The 20302-nt window shown below is 38.8% G+C and overlaps 1 protein-coding gene across 2 annotated transcripts in view; it reads right to left on the bottom strand.

The window, feature by feature from the left end:
* Positions 1–788: 788 nt before the first annotated feature.
* The window catches only part of CUL4A (cullin 4A), a 35534-nt gene continuing 16020 nt past the window's right edge, over positions 789–20302 (bottom strand). The window contains exons 9-20 of one of the 2 annotated variants that reach the window (XM_035114917.2): positions 17795–17862; positions 16959–17077; positions 14219–14411; positions 10719–10823; positions 9826–9936; positions 9492–9577; positions 8428–8535; positions 6139–6252; positions 4314–4419; positions 3035–3207; positions 2349–2501; positions 789–2162 (exon numbers count right to left, since the gene is read on the bottom strand). In XM_035114917.2, coding sequence (XP_034970808.1) covers positions 2067–2162; positions 2349–2501; positions 3035–3207; positions 4314–4419; positions 6139–6252; positions 8428–8535; positions 9492–9577; positions 9826–9936; positions 10719–10823; positions 14219–14411; positions 16959–17077; positions 17795–17862 — 1432 coding nt within the window. In that variant the 3' untranslated portion in view covers positions 789–2066. Of the gene's footprint in view, positions 2163–2348; positions 2502–3034; positions 3208–4313; positions 4420–6138; positions 6253–8427; positions 8536–9491; positions 9578–9825; positions 9937–10718; positions 10824–14218; positions 14412–16958; positions 17078–17794; positions 17863–20302 lie in introns of those variants that run through there. The other variant, XM_035114918.2, reaches the window with a different exon arrangement.

Below are 20302 nucleotides of genomic sequence, written 5' to 3'. Positions count from 1 at the left end.
ATGCAGTTGTCTCCCACATCCAAATGACCAGGCACAGAACCCTGGAAAGCTGTAAACTGAACCATTTTTAGGCTATCGGTAAAGGCAGATGTGCAAGCAAAAACTATTACTAACTGGGAGAATTGTGTTTATTTAAAATTGTAGTGTTGACAATAATAAATAATAATTTATAAAATGCCTGTTATTAACTTGTAGATTTTAATTTTTCTCTTACGTTTTTCTGGTCAGATCTACAAAATTATACTTTTTTAAGCAATTGATAGTTTTGACTAGTAAACTGAAGTAGGATCCTGGTTACTGATATATGTTGTTTTGGTTTATTATTTTGTTTTCCAGTCCAAATAATAATGTAGCTATATTTATTGTAGAGATATTTCCCATAACTTTGTTAATCAAAGCCTGTGCAAGCTTCCAAACTGAACAAGTGTTGCAGGAAATAAAGCAGTACTGGAGACCAGAAAAATGAGGATTTACTTTGTAAAAATACTGAAACATTGAACTAATCCCTTGTGTGAATCCTCATGAAGGTCCTGTCTTTTAGAAAGAGGTATACTCATTATAGTACCAGTAGCAACACAATTTTACCAATATTGGATAGACAATACTCCATGCTATTGCAAATAGGAAAGAGAGTCACAATCATACTGTGGCAAAGTAGTTACTATGCACGAGATCTGATTTAAGTAAAAATCAGATTTAAATGTTTCTATTTGCTTAATATTTTTTAAAAAAACAAAAATGGGAAGGAAAATTCAATGAATGTTGGATTCATCACTAACTCATAGTAATGCAGATGAGAAAATGATTTTAATTTTCAGAAGTCAAAATGGTACAAGGGAGTTTATATAATAAACCAAGTTACTAATTTTATGCAAAGCATTTTAATAAAGATACTACTAACATTAATGACACAAAAGGTCAAACTCCCTTTGGTTTCTTTTAAACATACATCATTATGCATATCCTGTAAAGCCAGCAGTTACAACTGTCTGTTAACATAGCTTTCTTTCTTTCTTTCTTTCTTTCTTTCTTTCTTTCTTTCTTTCTTTCTTTCTTTCTGTTCTGTGAATTTCCATATAAATGATATGAAACAAGCTACTTCATCTGTCACGGTAAAACTATGAGAACAATCAAATCTTCCTGCGTGCAGAAAGTCCAGAGAAACTTTGCATATGAATGCACAGTATGGGATACAAGGGAGGAAAGCTACCACAGTAGGAATATTTTCTCATGTTTTCTCATGTTTCAGCAAGTATCCAAAGAGGAGCCGGATTGTTTTCGTTACAGGGCTAAAAAGCCTTAAAAAAATATTTTGAAATTTTCTAAGATCATGCCACTGTAATTACCCTGTGTGTAACTTTTAGAATAAAACTATATTATCCTGTAGTTTCAATTTTTTTTACATGAAAGGTTATAAACAATTATCCCAGAGCTAGAAAGTGCTTATTTGGTTCACCTTCATGTGGCCAAGAAGAAAATATATTTCACCAATGAATATCTGATCTCATTAGAAAGCTCAACTATTGTTTTTAATGCAGTTATCCTCTTGGCACTTGATCCATCTAAACAGGGATAAGGTATAGAAAACAAAAAAACAAAAACAAAACAAAAATCTAACAGAACAAACTAGAATTCTTGGTGCATAGTTAAAACTTCAGTGTACCCCGAGACCACTGATTGTTCTTCAACAGTGTTTAAAAGAAACTCAAATAATTCTTGAAGCGAAAAATGGCAGCGTAAAGTATTTTTATGATGTGCTGTCAAACACACACAACCACTCTTCAGGCAAAAGAATTATATCATACAGAGGACAATTACCATTCACTCCAACTCCAAAATAAATTTTGAACAGAATTCTGAAAGAAATCAAGAAGCAGACCTAAAAATAATTGTCTCTGAATAACACCACAGATTCTAGGCAAGGATGTTTCAAGTATCAGCAGTACATGCAGCTGCTTAATGAACATCATTCCCAGTTCTGCTAAAAGTAAGGTTTGGGAACAACACAAGTATCCATTGTTGGGAAGCTAATGTCCTCCTGTTTTATAAAAACAGTTTCCTCATCATCATGCAACATAGTGGTACTGATTAGGGTTATCTTTGTCTCTCTCCATATAGTCTCTGTCTATGAGAGATTCAATCCGCTTTTTCAAGTCTCCAGGCTGTAATAAGAGAATAAGTTGACACTTTAGCAATGTAAGGACAAAAGAAATAAAATACTAGAGACAGACAGACACAGACAACTCTCTGAAAATGATAATGTATTCTGTGATCACAGTAATATTACCATAATTGTGCTCCCAATTTTGCCTCTCCCTTACTGTATTAGACATTAATATTTCACTCACCTTTACTGGAAATTTTAGCTGATTATATAACTCTGAAACAAGAAGATTGTGACTGAGTGTCTTCCTCATCTTCATTATTCGTACTATAGCTGCATCAATCTGATACTGTCTATCTTGAAACACCCTTTCAGTTGTGCTGACTTGCTCTTCGACCTATACGGCAAGTATGAAAAATATGCATCAATTACCCTCACATACAAACATACACATGCACTCACACATGTGCATACATACATGCATATTATTTGGTTAATTATAATAAATTGATCTATACTAAAAGAATTGGTATTAATGCTATGGCATGGCCAGCTTTTGGGGATTAGGCAGGAGTGAAACAAAAGTCAACTAATGGTTGCATCATGTAAATTTGCCTCTCAGAAAGGAAAGGCAGCACAGGCTATGACTGAAATAAAGGTCAGCTAAATATTTACAAATTATCTACAAATTTAACTGGCTGAATCCATAACCATGTCAAATGTTTAGTTTTCACCCCTCAAAACAACCCCCCTCTCTGAACCTAGAACAACACTACAACACTTGGTTGAACCCTGAACAAAAGCACTTCTATTCAGGGCTGAGAATACAGTACATTTTTCATACATGTCCTAACCTCTCTTGGTTAAACCCAAACACTACCAGCACTATAGACAGACTATTCCAAAGAGCTGTTGGCATAGAATACATACCGTTTCTTTCATCTGTATTTGATTGATCTTTATTCTGAACAATTTATGCTTAAAATCACCATTAAAGGCAAATTTGTCTCCATCTTCTACATCCTTTCCTCTTGGACTTTTATTCAGTACTCTTGCTTTACCACAGGCCAGAGACTGCAAGGTTCTTTTTAATTCGCTGTCCTCTGTGAAATGGGTTTAAAATGCAAACACACAGTGGAAAACTGTTTACAATTGCTGTATCAATTGCCATAAAGCACAGACTGAAGAGGAAATGAGCTGGAAAAGTATTGAGATAGGAGCAGGTGGAGATTGCTCTAGTACAGTTTGAAAATTTACGTCTATCTACTTGCTTAGGGGAGTTAACAATATCCTAAGTGATCAGGATATCAGACAGGATATTACAAACTGCTTCTGTCCACCTCCCTTCTGCTATAGTGCAGAAGACTGTGAAATATAAGCCTGACACAGTACAGTAGCACCTCGGCTTACGTTACCCTTGGGTAACGTAAACTTCGGGTTGCAAAAGCGGCAAACCTGGACGTGTTTCACCCCGTGCACATGACCAGAAGCGCTCTACTGTGCCACATGCATGCACAGAAACAGTCTGTCACCACGCACCCATGCGTAGAAGCAGTCCCTCTGGCTGTGGAAACCTCGGGATCTGACCGGAGCTCTGAAATGGATCCCATCCACAACCGGAGGTACCACTGTACAACTACCATAGTAGTTTGCTTGAGGAAACACAGCATGAGGAAATTGCCAGCTACCATAATGCAGTACAATCTGTAGGCACAATATTCAGTTCAGAGCTCCATTCAGTTCAGAGCCCAGGGTCAACTACATCTTGTATGTCATAGGCAGTTATTGGAAAAACTGCAGCCTAAATATGTTCCGCAATATGTTTTGAAACCACAGTGGTAACATGTAGTACTGGTATCTCTTTGTATTCATGTTTACCTCTATTAATAAAGCTCTTGTAACAAGTCATTCTCCTGTACTGTGGTACCTCTACTTACGTTCACCTCCAGTTATGTATCCTTCGGGATACGTACACAGCAAACCTGGAAGTATTTTTCTGGGTTTTGCCAGGTGCGCATGCGCAGAAGCGCTCTATCGTGCCACATGTGTGCACAGAACAGGCACCTCTGGTTGTGGAAATCTCGGGATCTGACCGGAGCTCCGGAATGGATCCCGTCTGCAACCAGAGGTACCACTGTATTTTAATCCAATCACATTTATGCCAGATCAAATCCACAAGACACCTGTCTTTTCAAAAACTATTACATACCTATACCAGTAGCCATTTTAGTTTCTTCAAAACTGAATTCATCTCCTTCATTGAACATTAAAAGCACTAAGGTTTGGAAGAGTGACACCTGAAACTCCTTCTTGCCCTAAAACAAACAAAATATATTTATAACATTACAAACATACACACACTAGCTTAACTGTTAATGGTGCTGCCCCCAAAGGTCATTTATGTTACACACACAAGAAATTAAGAAATTTGCAGATAGAATGATTTTTAAATTTACTATTTTAAAAAGAAAGCATACATGCTTGTAATTACAAGCAAAACATATACATAAACTGAACATAGTTTGGAATGGGGTAAGTTACCTGCCGTACTCCACCATATCTTTAGGGGGACTTACTCTGGCCTTGGCTAAGCCAGGATGAAAGACTTATCCCAATGTATCTCCAGATGAGCAGGCTCTATGTTGGAGAGCCAACTATTCTAAACTCCCCTCGTTCAGGAGGATATTGGGTTTAAGTTGCTCCCTTAGTGTTAGAAAGGCAGGAAGAAGGAAACTGATGGATGACAGGTTTGGCATTAAACAATTCTGAGCTAAAGTGAAATTCAGCCTAGGAATTTCCAACCCCACCCCAGCTATTTCCAAAATTATTTTCCATCCTTAGTTCCGAACAGAATGCCAAAAGTCATTGGCACAGTTCAAACAGTATGCTCCCTGACTCACTCTATGTGCAACAAAGGAGCAAAATTCCACCTGACACTTCTCAACATCTGTGCACAGACGTAGCATTTTAATAGGATGTACATACATAAAATCTATGGCTAATTTTTTTCTCAAATGAATCTCTGGAAGGACCATGAGCTTCAGATCTACATGCATCAAATTCTAAATGCTGCACTCTACTCTAAATGTCTGCACAAGCAAGATAGGCAAGTTTCATGGCAGGAAGGCACAATCTGATTCCCGCACCATGCATAAAGAAAAGATAAACATATCACGTGAATCAGAAGACTACCAATATATTTCTGCTTGCACAGCAGAATCAGACTCAAAGCTGCAGCATAATATATATGGACTGATAAAAAATCTCATAGAATGTTGCTTAATGTGAATGCTCCAATGTTCACCAAACAACTAGAGTTTATGTTCCATAGATTAAGTGCAAGTACTCTTTCAGACCTATTTGACCACAACAGCTCTTATACAATGCAGGCAACTAGTAGCATAAAATATTTCTGATCACCAACCTCTGAAAATCCTTCTGGCTCCTGGAAGTGTGAATTTCTTTTATGTATGGCCAGGGCTCTTTTTCTAGAAACAGAGGTGCCGGAACTTGTTGACCTTTTTATGGGGGGGGGGAGCCTTTTTAAGCCAATAGTCAACTAGCCAGGACAGGCAGCCCAAGCAATCCATGGAGGAGCTTTCAGGCCAGGCCAGGCCAGCTCACCAGCAACCACTCTCCAGTCCAACTATACTGCTGCTGCATCTGTCCTCTCCCTCTGCCACCAAGAAGCATTTTGGGGGACAAACTGCAAGCCTGCAGTAGTGGCTGGTGAGGCAGCATGGGTGGGACTCTGTTGCTTTCCTGGCTTCCCAACACTATGAGTCACTGCAGCTTACTGAAAAAGGAAAGTGAGTAGTGTGTGGACCCTGATTCACTGCACTGAGCTCCTTGTACTTCTTCTTCTTCTCAATAAGCAGCACCAACTTGGGGTACTGGTAAACCAGAAGAGCAACAGAGTCACACAGAAACACCACCCCTCGAGCTGCAATGCGTAAGGGAAATGGAGGGTTTGGGAAAGCTGTAAATGGGAGTAAAAGAGCAAAGAAAGCAAAGATTAAGTTATTCAAACACACCTCTTTAAATTCTGCTTTCAGGACAGCATGTCCTAAACTAGTTTGCCACTGAAGTTTTCGACCACTATGCTTTCCAAGATAAAAAGTCTTAAATACTTCTTGAAGTTTAACCATCTGAAATACAAGAAATAATAAGCTTAAGAAAAATAAATCCAGGCAAACACACAAATCCAGGCATAAATGGCAGCCTGGTAACATTTCATGTATTCATTTTTGTCTACAAGTAAAGCAGAAAACCAAGCAAAGAATGCAAATCTGTACAATTGGCAGGATTTTTTCCAATTGCAGGATTTCGGCTTGTGGCAGAGAAGTGAATACTCTCCTTGAACATCCCATTAATGGGGATAATAGCTCAACAGCCCTTAATCGGTTTTGGAAAATGTGTAGATACACTGCATTTATCCAGGATCTTACATTTGGCTTTAAAAATTGTTAAATCAGAATTGAGTAGGCTCTAAGGCAGGGATGCACAACCTGCAGCCCTCCAGATGATGTTGGGCTACACTTCCCACCATCCCTGATCACTGGCTATGCTGGTTGGGGCTGATGGGAGTTGTAGTCTAGAAATATCTGGGGGGCCACAGGTTGTGTACCCCTGTTCTAAGGGGTGGAGGTAAGTAGATAAATGTATACTGAATGGTATATTTCGTCATACCACCCCTGTATTTCATGCAGAACTACTGCATTCAGCAAAAACACAGAACCCATTACTTCTGGGGATGCTTCACTTTGAGATTCATGACGTGTGAATATGTGCATACATGTGCACACATGGGGTGACTGGATGTCTACATGCTCCCATGGCAAAAAGTTTCAGGAACAAGGTATTATAGGCCAGATAGAACAGTTTTCATATTCAGGAAGCTTTCGACATGAGAGTACATTCATGTATTCAACCTCTCCCCCTGCAGTCTGAAGTTACTGCATCCTAGAAAGAATTATCATGCGCATTCCCCGCACTACTGGCCAGGGTTTCCCAATTGTCGGGTGTTTATACTACATTTTGAAAGATTTCCCTTGAGAGAGTCTTTAAACCTCTTTAATCATGCTTTCCATTTTTAAGTTTGGAATACAGTAGTTGCTTTGGAAGGTGATGATCAGGCATCCGAACAATATGACCAGTTGAACGAAGTTGATGTTGAAGAAGAATCATTGCTTCGACACTGGTGATCTTTGCTTCTTCCAGTGCACTGGCATTAGTTCACCTGTCTTCCCAAGTGATATGTATAATTTTTCAGAGACACCATTGATGGAATCTTTCGAGGAGTTGGAGATGTCGTTTATAAGTGGTTCATGTTTCCACAAGCATACAGTAAGGTTGGTAGTACAATAGCTTTGTAAGCAAGCATTTTGGTTTCCATACGAATATCCCGGTCCTCAAACACTCTTCACTTCATTCGGGGAAAAGCAGACTTGGGCAGACCTGACCTGACCCAACCCTAAGGTGGGATGAGGCGACTACCCCAAGCGGCACCCCCAAGGGGTGGCATGCTCGTTCCACTGGTCATCTTTGCAGCCAGTCTCTTTGGCTTCTGGGGCAGAGAGGGACCAGCAGCAATCTTTGAGGAACGCTACCCCCTCCTCCAGAGTTGGCAAGAGGGGAGGCATTCCACCATCCAGCTTTGCTGTTGGGCAGGCGAGGGAGATTTCCCCACCCCCACCTGGAGAAGCAGGCATAAAGCCTCGCTGCCAGGTGGGAGGGAGAAATCCAGAAAGGATTTCAGCCCCACCATGGCAGGGGAGACCCTAAAAGGGCATCTCACAGAGGAGTCCTTACGGAGGTTGCTCCCAGTCCCTGCAATGTGGGATGCTTTGCCTCATGTGCCAAAACACCTCTGGTCACCCCTGGTGGTGGGATTAATAGCATCTACAGGAGCCACACACTTCCTTATGAGCAGTGGTGAAGCTACAATTTTGGAGCCCTGAAGCATGAGGCAACCAGCAATGAGGTCTGATTAACCATGGCTATCTTCTCCAATGGTGTTGTTCCACGTTAGATCACCACACCTTTACAACATCTGTGCTACTGACTCTCAGACTTCGGGATTGTTGAAATATATACAACAAAAAATTAATCAATTTGAGTTGTGCTACTCAAATTGGGCCTCCTAGATACCAAAATTCTAAGCAATGTGGACCAAGAATCACTGAAAGCTTCTGTGCTCTGGTTTGTGCATGTGTAAATCCCAATGTAAGAGCTTCCAGAGATCAAATCCAACAAACCAATGAACATCAATAATTTGGGGGGGGGGGAATGTCCCAACACTTCAAGTGTAGTTGAAGACTTACCTCTGGAGGCAAAAGGACATCCATAGGCGTATAAGTTGGCCAGTATCCCATTGTAAGTATATTTACTGTTAAGTCTATATTCCCTGGGTCCTTTTGATTCTGTATGTACTATGATAAGAAAGGAAGAAAAGGATTTTCAGTCATGTTAATGAGTTAAAGGTTTTGCCTGGGGACAAAGAAGGAAGGAGAAAAGAAATAACTACTGCTGATTATTATTATTTTCTACAAAAATGTCAACTTTATTCAAATAGCGTAGCAATTTCCCCCTATATTTACAGCAAAATTGAATTTAATTATTGAAAAAATGACGTAAAGCTGTTTTTTAACAAAGGTTGAATTCAGTGATACTCTACTTTCATGTTATTAAAACTCAAAACAATCTGAAAATAAGGAGCTTAAAGTAATATTTAGAGTTGATGTTGAGGTGAAAGTACTTTCCTAATTCTGACCTAGATTTTCACCTATTGAAGTATTAAATTTCAAAATCAAAGTTTGACGCATCTACGTTTTTAAATGATGCAACATTTCCAATTCCTAATAATACATTAGGATATATCTGTGTCAGTTAAAGTGAATTCAACTGATTGACAAATCTTAAGGTAGCATATTCCATAAGTTATGTTCTGTGTGAAATTTTACTTTATAATCTAGACAAAAATAGTAATTAGCATGGATTTTAAAATGACAAAATAACCCACTATATTTGCAAATGCGCCTCTCTCTTCTTTCACCACTGCTGCAAGGATGAGTTCAGATGTAGTCAATCTTAACTGTGATTTGTTTGACACAAGCCAACTTCAAATCAAGAGCTATGAAGCTGCAGTTAAAATTAACCATGGTTTAGGGTTCATATTAAATACTAAACTGCAGTTAATGAAAAATGAAAGCTTCTGATATACTCATGGCTGTGCCAGAGGTCTTGGGTGGGGGTGGGGAGTGTGCAAGCCCAATGTTCATTGCAGCTCATTTCTGTTATGCTAAACGATCATATATTAGGTCTGAAACTAGTCATATCAAACCAGCTCAAAATTTCACTGAACTATCCAACTGAAGTGAAATCTTACCTGTTTAAACTGAACCATAACATCTTTTGAAAGTTCCATATCCTTAAACATTCCTTCCAGTTTACTGGTGAAAGCAGCACCACATTCTGTTATATGAAACAAAAACAACAAAAAATAGTAATATGGATGCAGTAACTTGAACTGTCAATTTAGGCACATAAAGAAGGTAACAAACTCTTCAGAAGGAGTAAAGTAAAGCAAACCAAACATGAGATTTTTTTAAAAAATGTGCATTTGTTTGGAATCAGATTTCCAAAAGGACTAACCTGTTCCATTTCCCCCTATATAAGGGCTCAAACTTGTAACTGAAGGAACCAAATTCACAAATGCTTACCATGCTTAAGCTTAGACAACATAGATTTCTCAGCATCTACTGAAGCGCTTTTCCCAACCAGAAGTCTTTTGGCCAGGTCCTTTTTATAAAATGCTTCAAATACATCTTTACCTGCATGGACAATGTTGAGGAGGATGAGAAAAAACATCACTAAAGCACATGCTGTGACTTTTTTTGAACCACAGAGGGGGGAAATTAACTGTGTGTGTGTGTCTGTGAGAAAGCATAGGAATAATCCTCTATTTAAAGGAAGTAGCAGAAGCAAGATTCTGTCACTATAAACCTCAAAATACTACAGCTTATACAAATAGCAAATAACTTAAAACTTGACCTACACGTTCTACCTGTGAAAGTGTCAAATTTCAAACTGAGCTAATAAAATTGTCACAGATACAGCAAATTTAAAAGTGCTGGAAATATAAAATTCAACTCTTCCTCTCCAATTATTAAGATAACATATATATTTCATTCACATTCTGGTGAAAACTACCAAAGTGCTTTAAATAGACTTGTTGCAGAACCTACACTTGGGTTTCTCAGAAGTTATAACAATTATAACAATGTTCCTGCCCCATTTCTATTGAAAACAAGTAGCGGAAAATTGTGTTGTGCATGGCTGAAAGAAAAATTGAAGCTAAAGATCTTGTCAGAAGTGCAATGTTTGTAGAGGGAGCCACAATTCCTATTCCTTTAGATATAAAATATCATTGGGTGGATCCTTCAATGTGCAATTCTATAGAGTTCAATCCTATCCTTCAAGCATCTGCATGAAACCACTGCATGGAGTCATTTACTGCAACATGCATCAAGCCTTTGGTATTTTGGTTAAAAAAATCAGCAGGGCAGAAATGTATGATACACTTTATCCAGTTGTTTAAAAAGAGATTCCTTACCATGAATAAATCTAAATATTATCATAATTTTGTCAAGGATTCTTTCCAGCTCTTCATCTGTTGCTTCCTTATTGCCAGCTCTTAGCTTTGAGTCCACATGTTTTGCTAAAAATAATTAAAAATAAACAGCTTAAAACTAATCGGGGTGGGGGGGAGATCACTTGGTTTCCACATATTAGTTTTAACACATCTAAAACTACACTACGCATTTTATAAAAGTTGAAAGAAACCACTCAATGTCAAAAAACGTATAGTCTAATAAAAATATTTTTCTATTAAAGATTTTCTTGGTTTACAAAGATATGATAAAAATATGACAAAAAAATGAAGGAAAAGTAAAAGTAAAAAAAAGAAGCAGTGGCACTTTTCCTGTTACAATACCGCAAACAAGTAGGCTGCTTGCATTTCATTGACTTCAGTGAGATTAATCCAATCTGTGCATAAAACTGCAATATTTACAGGGTTTTAAAAAATCCAAATCCATGCCGGACTCAGAGGAGGAACACAGATATGGGCAAAGAGTGCAGAGATACGGTAGTAGAACAATGGTGATGATGATTATGATGAAGACAAAGCTAAAAATTAACAGTAAAAATAAACAGTTTGAAAGTAATATACAAATCTACAGAAAGCCAATGATAGTGATAATGGGAATGATACTATTAGAGAGGCAAATAATAATAATAATAATAATAATAATAATAATAATAATAATAATAATAGCAGAATTGAGAACAAAAATCTGAAGCTTTCAACGTGAAGCGGGAAAACCAGTTAAAAATATTACAGGTTAGGCGCCGTGACAAAATTTAAATAGTAGTGAACAGAGGCAGTAAACTGGCAGATATGGGGAACTGATGAAAAGAGTGTGAAAGAGAGAACAGCACGGGGAAATTTAAAATATGCCCACATTCAGCAAAACTATGAAATAGTACAGTATTTCCTCTTTCTGTACCTTTTTTTTACTATACAGTGGAATATGTATGCATACACACCTGCGTAATCTGAATTTTTGTAAAGCATCAACATTTATATATAAAGCACTAACATATTTACGCAATACTTATTAAGAGAAGTTAGGAAATTTTTAAACTTTAACACACTACATGAAAGACCTCATAGAATCATAGAGTTGGAAGAGACCACAAGGGCCATCCAGTCCAACCCCCTGCCAAGCAGGAAACACCATCAAAGCATTCCTGACATATGGGTGTCAAGCCTCTGCTTAAAGACCTCCAAAGAAGGAGACTCCACTCCTTGGCAGCAAATTCCACCTAAACTTCTTCATTTTTTTTTACTCTAAGCTATTGTAATGGCTTAAAATATTTCCAATGGCTTGATGCCCAAAAAAAGCCCCTAGGATTACACCATGAATCTGAAGATAAAAAGACCACCTCCTCCAATTAGAAGTAGAAAATAGTCTTACATGAAAGGAAGAATGAAAAGGGCATGTTAAAAGGTGAGAACTCAATTCTTTCACTGCCTTTTCTTACTCATGGTTGTTAGGGGCAGTCACTGTAAAAGCAGATCCAAAAGCCCCTTGCTATAGATAGCACCAAGCTGTTTTTAAATATACTGATAAAGTTCTTATAAGCCATGCAAAATCCCTGAACTCGTGGGAAAGAGCAGTGTGTGCACATAATAAAGCAAATAAAATAATAGAATTTTCCACTCCTTATTAAGGAGCTCCTAAGAGATTTCTACACAGATATCAATCTCTAGATATAAATTGTGACACAACAGTTTCCTTCTGAATGCTTTCACAAACTAACACCAGCTGCAAAATAAGGAGAGGGCCTTCTCTATGGTGACACCCTGGTTGTGTAAATGCTAAATATATATCTGGCACCATATCCGTTGAATCTTTGACAGGCAGCTAAAAACACACTTGTTTGAACAGGCATATGCTGAGCAGAGGGTAAACACCATACATTTTAAACACATTACTTCCTCCAAAGAACCCTAGAAACTGTAGTTTATGCTTCACAGAGATATAATTCCCAACATCCTTAACAAACTAGTTTCCAGGATTATATGGGGAAAGTCAGGTATGTATGATGCCTTAGTCTGTGTTTGTTTCTACAGTACCGCTGTTTTAATGTTTGGTTGTCAATGGCTTTCATCTGCCCTGTGATTCACTTTTTATGTAACCATTATGTTTAACTTGTTTTATTGTACTCTGACCTGAGACTGCTTGTTGATAAGGGGCAGGTTTAAAATGTTCATTATTAAGTAAGAAAATAAATAAATGCAGGATGTGGCCAAATTACAAAAGCTTATCTATATCCCACAAGACTTCTGCAGTAGGATACCCAGGTTAAGGACTGCAGGGACAGTTCTTCAGTTGTTCTGCTCCTGCCTCGAGGGTCAATTCAAGAAAGCAGGAACCTGCTACTCAGCAGGTGCTATTTAACATCCACATCAAACTGCGGTATGGAGGTCATCCACAGGCTTGGGACTTGAGTGGCATCAGTATCCTAACAACACCCAGCTAGTTAGCGAATCAGAGTATATTACCAAAGAGTAGGGTAAATAAAACTAAGAGTAAAATCAGAATTAGATCACATTTCTCTCAAAAAGGGAAACTGGTTAAATATTAGAACTTTTGAATTTTATCTTCTCCTCCCTCACCCCCCCCCAAAAAAAATCCATCCCGCATGTGATAAGCATTGCAAGAGCACTGGTGTTAGAGATACTGGAGGAAGTGTCTGCATGCCTACTCCCCATTGAACACTCTCTTCCCAGAATTTTACCTGTTGTTATAGCCACTGCTTTTGGGAATACAAACTCATGCCAAATCCAGAATTTAACCAGACCTTCTATGTCCCACTTCCAATCAATATTAAGGCGGCTGTGGTTCTCTCTCTCTCTCTCCTCTGTGTTAGAGGACAATGGGACAACTTCTACGGCAGGGATAGGAAATCTGTGGCTCTCCTGATGTTGACTACAGCTCTCATCACCACTAACCATGCTGGCTGAAGCTGATGGGATTTGGAGTCCAGCAACACATGGAGGAATCATCTCTACTTCATGGTTTGTGTTCTTTGGTCGTGTGCATGTGTTTGGGTGAGTTTGTTTTGGCCCCCTGAGGTCTTTACTTTGGATACCTTAGAAAAGACCACTACTTTTAGATAGCTCTAGCCTCCCTCTCTTCTCTCTTTCATCAGATCACCCCAATAATAAGCAACACAACCAAACTTACCTCTGCATCTTTTGGAGCTTCCTTAAATAGTACTATGTTGCAACAGCACTCTAATTTCCATGCAGTTTTATGAGCAAATGTCACTGCAGTCAGTCAGAATAAAAACAAGCACAGATGCACAAGGAGAAGAAACAATCATGTCTCTTAAGAATGCAGCCCACATCTTTATCAGAATACACACAATAGCAAATATTTTCATGGAATAGATATTGTACTGCTGGACACTGGCATATTTAGCAACTTAATCCTAGACAGTATAAGTTTTAGAAACAGTATTTTTGCAGAAAAATTGTTATACCTATAAGTTCTGCTGGTTTATTTGGTCTCTTGTTGATAAACGTTTCAAAAGATTCTTTCATCAAGTTTATACATTTCTCATTTTTCTGAAAACACACTTCTATTATATGATCCACTTTGTCCTTAAAATCTAGCAGCTCTTGCACCATATCCTTGTCTTTTTCAGGGTTTACCACTATTGTTGTCCCATAGTTCTGCAAAACAAACACTTTTGATCAAATGTGTCAATAGTACTTACCTCTCTTATTTCCTAATATTCCCCCACCATTTACATTGATAATAAAATCATTTAAATCACAGTTGCTTTAATGCACCTGAAACATTAAAAACACCAAAACATGAGAATTGCACTACATTTTTTTTAAAAAAATAAACACTTAATAAGTGTTTTTCCAGCCTGTGATGCTAATTGACACAGAAAATCTGTTTGTACAGTACTAGTTTAGGCACAATACAAAACTATAGTTTAGTAATACAAAAAGAAGTCTTTTCTGGCACCCCACCCACACTTCCTTAGCATAACCACAAGAAAGAGCTTGGAAGCTTGTGCTTCAGTTTTTTATTAAACTGCAATTTACTAGGGCTATCCAAAAAACCCCAAACTGTGGTTAGCTTAACTATGAAGCTAGTTTGCTTCCACTACCATAGCCAAGATTAACCATTGTCCAGAGATTCAGATAACATGTTAAACCGAGATTACTCTAAATTGGAAACTGAAGTATTTTATTACCTCCTCATGGCCACACAGCATGTCTGAATACAGCCACAGATCATTGTTATATAATATGAAAAGTCAAAATATGTTTAGGGAACATTCAGAAAAATAGTACGCTGTGGTGTGTTGGGGGGAGGAGTGCGGCTTCTAAACATACCTTTAATTGAAATAGAAACTTTAAAAAATAGCAACAACACTCCCAGACTGTGAAGTCTTTGTAAGTCATGTATGAGAAGGGAAATATACACAAGGGACATATCATTTTAGGCAAATGCAGCTTAAATATTCAGAACATCTAATAATTCTGCTGTTGATTAATAAGCATTGCTTGTGACAACATGCTGCAGTATACTTCATTTCCTAGCTGAAGTGCTCCTATAGTATCCACCTGTGGGATACTAAAATGTAAGGAGCTCAAGCAAGGCATTACATTTACACACAACACTTTTCATTTTTCTTTCCTGACACAAAATATTCTGTGGTTACTGTGCCTGGTGAATCCTGGAAGGGGGTTGGAAGGTTCCCATAAGTTTTTTTTTTAAAAGCTCTTGTATGTCTGCAAATTTTGGGGTTCCTCCAAGCCTGCTAACCCTCTTATTTCTTGGTGGCTCAGCTTTGCTCGTCACCAGCAGCAATCACCACCAGTTTGCTGTTAGGAGGAGTGATAGCAATTAAAATAATATTGCTCAAAGCTGGCTTTTGTTACATTGCTCTCAAAAGTTTCCAGTCTTACACCTCAAACCACTATTGAATTAAGAATATTTTTGAACATTTTATTTATTTATTTATTTATTTAATGCTAAAATGGCAAGGTAAAAGGTAAAGGACCCCCTGACAGTTGTCCCATCAAATTTGAGTATGGGGTGCTGTGCTCATTTCCGCTTTTCCGGGTCATGTGACCAGCATGACTAAACTGCTTCTGGCGCACAGAACACTGTGACGAGTGCCAGAGTGCATGGAAACGCCTTTTACCTTGCCACCACAATGGTACCTGTTTATCTACTCGTGCTGGTATGCTTTCAAACTGCTAGGTTGGCAGGAGCTGGGCCAAAGCAACAGGAGCTCACCCCGCCACACAGATTAGAACTGCCAACCTTGTGACTGGCACGCCCAAGAGGCTCAATGGTTTAGACCACAGCGCCACCCGTGTCTCAATGCTAAAATACTGCAGGCTTAAAGATAATGGATAGCAAAGTAATTAGACAAAAAAACCACCATCCCTATCCCACCACTTAATTTTTCTTTCTCCTAAATCGTCACTACATTAAGCTGAAGGCATAAATTCAGAAGTAACATACTGTCAGCTTTAGCCTTCCATAATGAGTGATCTACTTCCCAGCCTGGTAATTCTTCTGGTCTTCTACTATCTGTGAATTCAGCCTCTGTGATTCTAGCTACCAATCAGGAGAAAGCCCTCAAAGAATTCTACCACTCCTAGGTTCTTTATAGCTATGAGGTGGTTTAGGTTTTCCTCAGGCAGATCTTCTTTGTGAAGCTAAACCACACTCCAAACACCAGAAATACGATTTTCTAAAACAAAAATTGTGCTTAACACTTAGGGTGCTTACTACTCCCATGGTTCTTTTGTATTCCCTCTCAATATGCAAAACGTGGCCTTCCCAAGGATGGATTGCAGGCAGTAAGAGTGCTTCAGAAGTAGGTGGCTGCCACACAAACTGTTTGCTGCAAATATTGCAAAATATAGTAGCCATGGTTCAAAGAAGAATTTTCTTTTCCTGTGGTATGTTTTTCCACATGCGAAGTACACTGCTATATTCAACTTCGATAGGACTGCTGCTGAACAGTAGAGAAAATTGAAGTGAAGCAAAGTTTCACTTTCTCAAGCACTTGAACTATGCATATTGCCTTGTTTTCAGTATCTGATCAACCTTTTTGTTTATTCAATAAAAAGGGGATTTATTATGAATTGGTTGAAATTCTAAGTTACTCAGAATCTAGAACAAGTATATCATTTTTGACGTTTTTTTAAAAAAAAAGTGCAACAAAACAGCATGTTTCTAAATACCTTGATGTATTCACTCCAGTGCTGCAAGAGGAGCTGTTGTCCGGTTTTCACACGGCTGAAAAGCTGGCACATCTGGGTGAGATCTGCTATTCTGTTTTCATCAAGCAGATTATCAAGTCCTTAAAACAAGCATGATTAACACGTTAAATAATGTGTTATTGTTAGAAAATGGAACAGAACTTTCTGTGAGTTTAAAGCAACAGCATCTAGACATTATGGTGGTTGCAAACAATGCAACTTTCCCCCCTGTAAAGAATATATGATTGACAAGTGCTTTATATACAAACTGAGTTTCTGTCTCTCATATACATAGATTTTAAAGGTACTATATCCAAACGGATTGGCTGTGGAATTCTAATAGGCTAGATTTGCAACAGCTTGTCCTAACAAAACTATCAGCCTGCTGAATGTAAAATATTTCACAGGTGCTGTTAGATTTTAGTTCATGGAAAAACACAGGCCTGTTATTGCTACAGCACCAAGAAAGAGTTCTATCAGTTATAGAGGTCTGCAATTAAATAAGCAGTTTTCAGAGAACTATCCGTGACCCAGCATTCCTGGCAATTCCTTCACATACAATGTTAGCCAGTTTTATGAACATTTTTATGAAAAATTTATACACATCCCTTAACTTTTATTGCTCTGAAAAGCGTTTGCTTACATTATTTGTTGCCAGTTGTGTGTGGGAATGTGTATTGGCCATTGTATTTTAAGAACACTTGTTTGTTCCAATAGATTTTCCCAGGCCAAAGAGGCAGCTGTACAATCTGTTTTCACTTTCCCATAAAATGTGAGCAGATTATGCAGCTTAAAAAAAAGCTAATTAGAAAAAGTACCTTTTTGCAAAACAGCTGATAAGTGCTCTCCTAAAAGCTGCCTCTCCACACAAGCAATGAGTGGCTTCCTGTTTAAGGCAAGAAAAAGAATCTATGAATACCTGTACAATTTAGGAGGAAGAACCTTCAAAAGGTGTGCAAGTGTATACTCTTGGTTGCAGATACAATTGTAGGTAAAATACAAATCTTAGGTTCACCAACTCTATGTTTAACTACATACACAGAGGGACGATATAGCAGAATGAAAGTATTCAGTTAACAACCCAGCCATTACTGATGTGGAATCATCAGCGTGATCTTTACACTAATCAAAAGGAAAAACTTAAATATGAGAAAGAAGGCACTTGCTGTTATGTATTAATCCTAAACGGATATAGAGCTTAGCAGGAGAACTATAAAGTTCTGTAGGTGGTGTTATACTGTCTACTTAAAGCACCAATGAAAAGTGTGTATAGAATCTAGATTAACTGTCCAGCAGGTTGAAGGGCAGCAAGTAGACATCTGCCACATCAAGGGCTTGCACCTGAATTATGCTGTGGAGTTATCTTTTCACTTATGTACTTTTTCTTGAATACCTGCATATTTGCCTTGTCTGTGGGCTGCCCCATTGCCCTACTAATTATCATGGCGCTCTGCTTCACCATGAGAAGGAACCATCTGAGAACTCCAATATGCTACAGAACGTTAGTGTATCCCCAGTATATTCTTGGCTCCCTACAGGAGTACTCTAGCCTACTATTATTTATGAAGAGGGAAAGTTTCAGGATCACAAGGATTTCTTTTTCCCTGTTCCATGTTGCTGAAACCTTCCTTTACTGTGTTGAAGGGCTCTGGTTCTGGATACCAGGCTCAAACCTGAACACATTATTGTTGTAAAGTAATAGAAGAGTTTCTAAATCGAAAATGAGGTGTATGTGTGTCATTTTTTTCTTTCCTCCTTCCAGAAAACTGCCCATGTTGTGCAGAGAGGAGTGAGTGCACATCAGTCGTAATCCCTATCTCAAGCTTCTAAAAGATTTTAGGAGTTCAAGCAGGTCAATCCCCTACCAAATTACACCTTCAACATTGCATAGGCTGTAGAAGCCACTGGTCCCTTTACCTTACCTTATTTCCAGAGTAATCAGACCAGCAAATTCAGTATAAAAAGAAATGATGATATACAACGCTTCAGTAATGAGCATTCATTAATAAAGATCTTGGGGAAAGTCAAAAAGGATACACAAATGTAAGAAGAGCCCTTCTGCATCAGAGCAAAAGCCCATCTAGTCTAGCATCCAGTTCTCACAGTGGGCAACCAGATGTCTATGGGAAGCCCACAAGCAGGATATGAGTGCTAAAGTACTCTCCCCACATCTGATTCTCAGCAAGTGGTATTCAGAGGCATACTGCCTCCACTGCTGGAGGTAGGACCCATCTTCCTTCCCAAAGATGCTCATCTTCGATGACAGCGGAGGAGGAGCCACCCTGGTTCTCTGAAATCTGCCACTGCCAGACGTTCCCAAAGGCCTTATCTATTAACCTCTCAGCTTGTCTAGATCAGCCACCTTGGTTGGCCTCTGGGGAACAAACTTGTCCCATGGGTGCCAGGAATGCACTGATTGCACCAAGCACACAAACACAGTTCCTGCCAACAGGTATATAGTTCTACATGTGACATTTGGTACAATACAGTGGATAAGTCAAATCTCTGCTGGCTTTCTACCTGCATACTTGTTACTGTTGTTTATTAAGTAATTTACTATGGAGCTTCAGATTTCTGGAGTTGAAAAGTGGTGCGGGAATAGCCTGACAGCACAGTAAGGTGCCAGGGAAAACAGTTTTCTAACTTGCTTGCTACCTTGATGCTTTTCCACTGGTGCTGATGGCTCCCCATACTCGGCTGCATTGTTGCCCTGACTAGTGGTGCTGCAGCCAAATTGTTCACGGTCCTCATTTGAAAAACACAAGGAGGTGTAATTCAGACTTACAGTGAAAAAAGCAAAATGTTATCTTGTAGCTGCAGTAAGCCAAAGCTCCTTTTGTAACTTTCAGAACAAAAACAGGTGATAATTAGGAACACACAAAGCTGCCTTACACTGTCAGACATAGGTCCATCTAACTTAGTAATGTCTAGTGTCCAGTCGAGGTGCGGGCCCCTCTGGGTGAGATCATTAACATGCCCCTTGGCATGGGGACATTCCCAGAGGAGTTGAAGGAAGCAGTGGTGCGTCCGCTCTTAAAAGAAAACATCACTAGATCCTTTAGATCTATCCAATTACTGCCCGGTTTCGAATCTTTCGTACCTGGGTAAGGTAATTGAGAGAGCGGTTGCTGAACAGCTTGGTAGGTTTCTGGATGAAACATCGGCTCTGGATCCATTTCAGTCCGGCTTTCGTCCTGGTTATGGGACAGAGACGGCTCTGGTCGCCCTAACAGATGATCTCCGTAGACAGATGGATCAAGGTGGGTTGGGACTGCTAATTCTTTCAGATTTGTCAGCAGCTTGCGACATGGTCGATCACAAACTTT

This window comes from Zootoca vivipara, chromosome 4, assembly GCF_963506605.1.
Source record: "Zootoca vivipara chromosome 4, rZooViv1.1, whole genome shotgun sequence".
NCBI lineage: Eukaryota > Metazoa > Chordata > Lepidosauria > Squamata > Lacertidae > Zootoca > Zootoca vivipara.
Note: the sequence above shows the minus strand (reverse complement) of the source record. Positions and strands in the feature narration are given on the sequence as shown.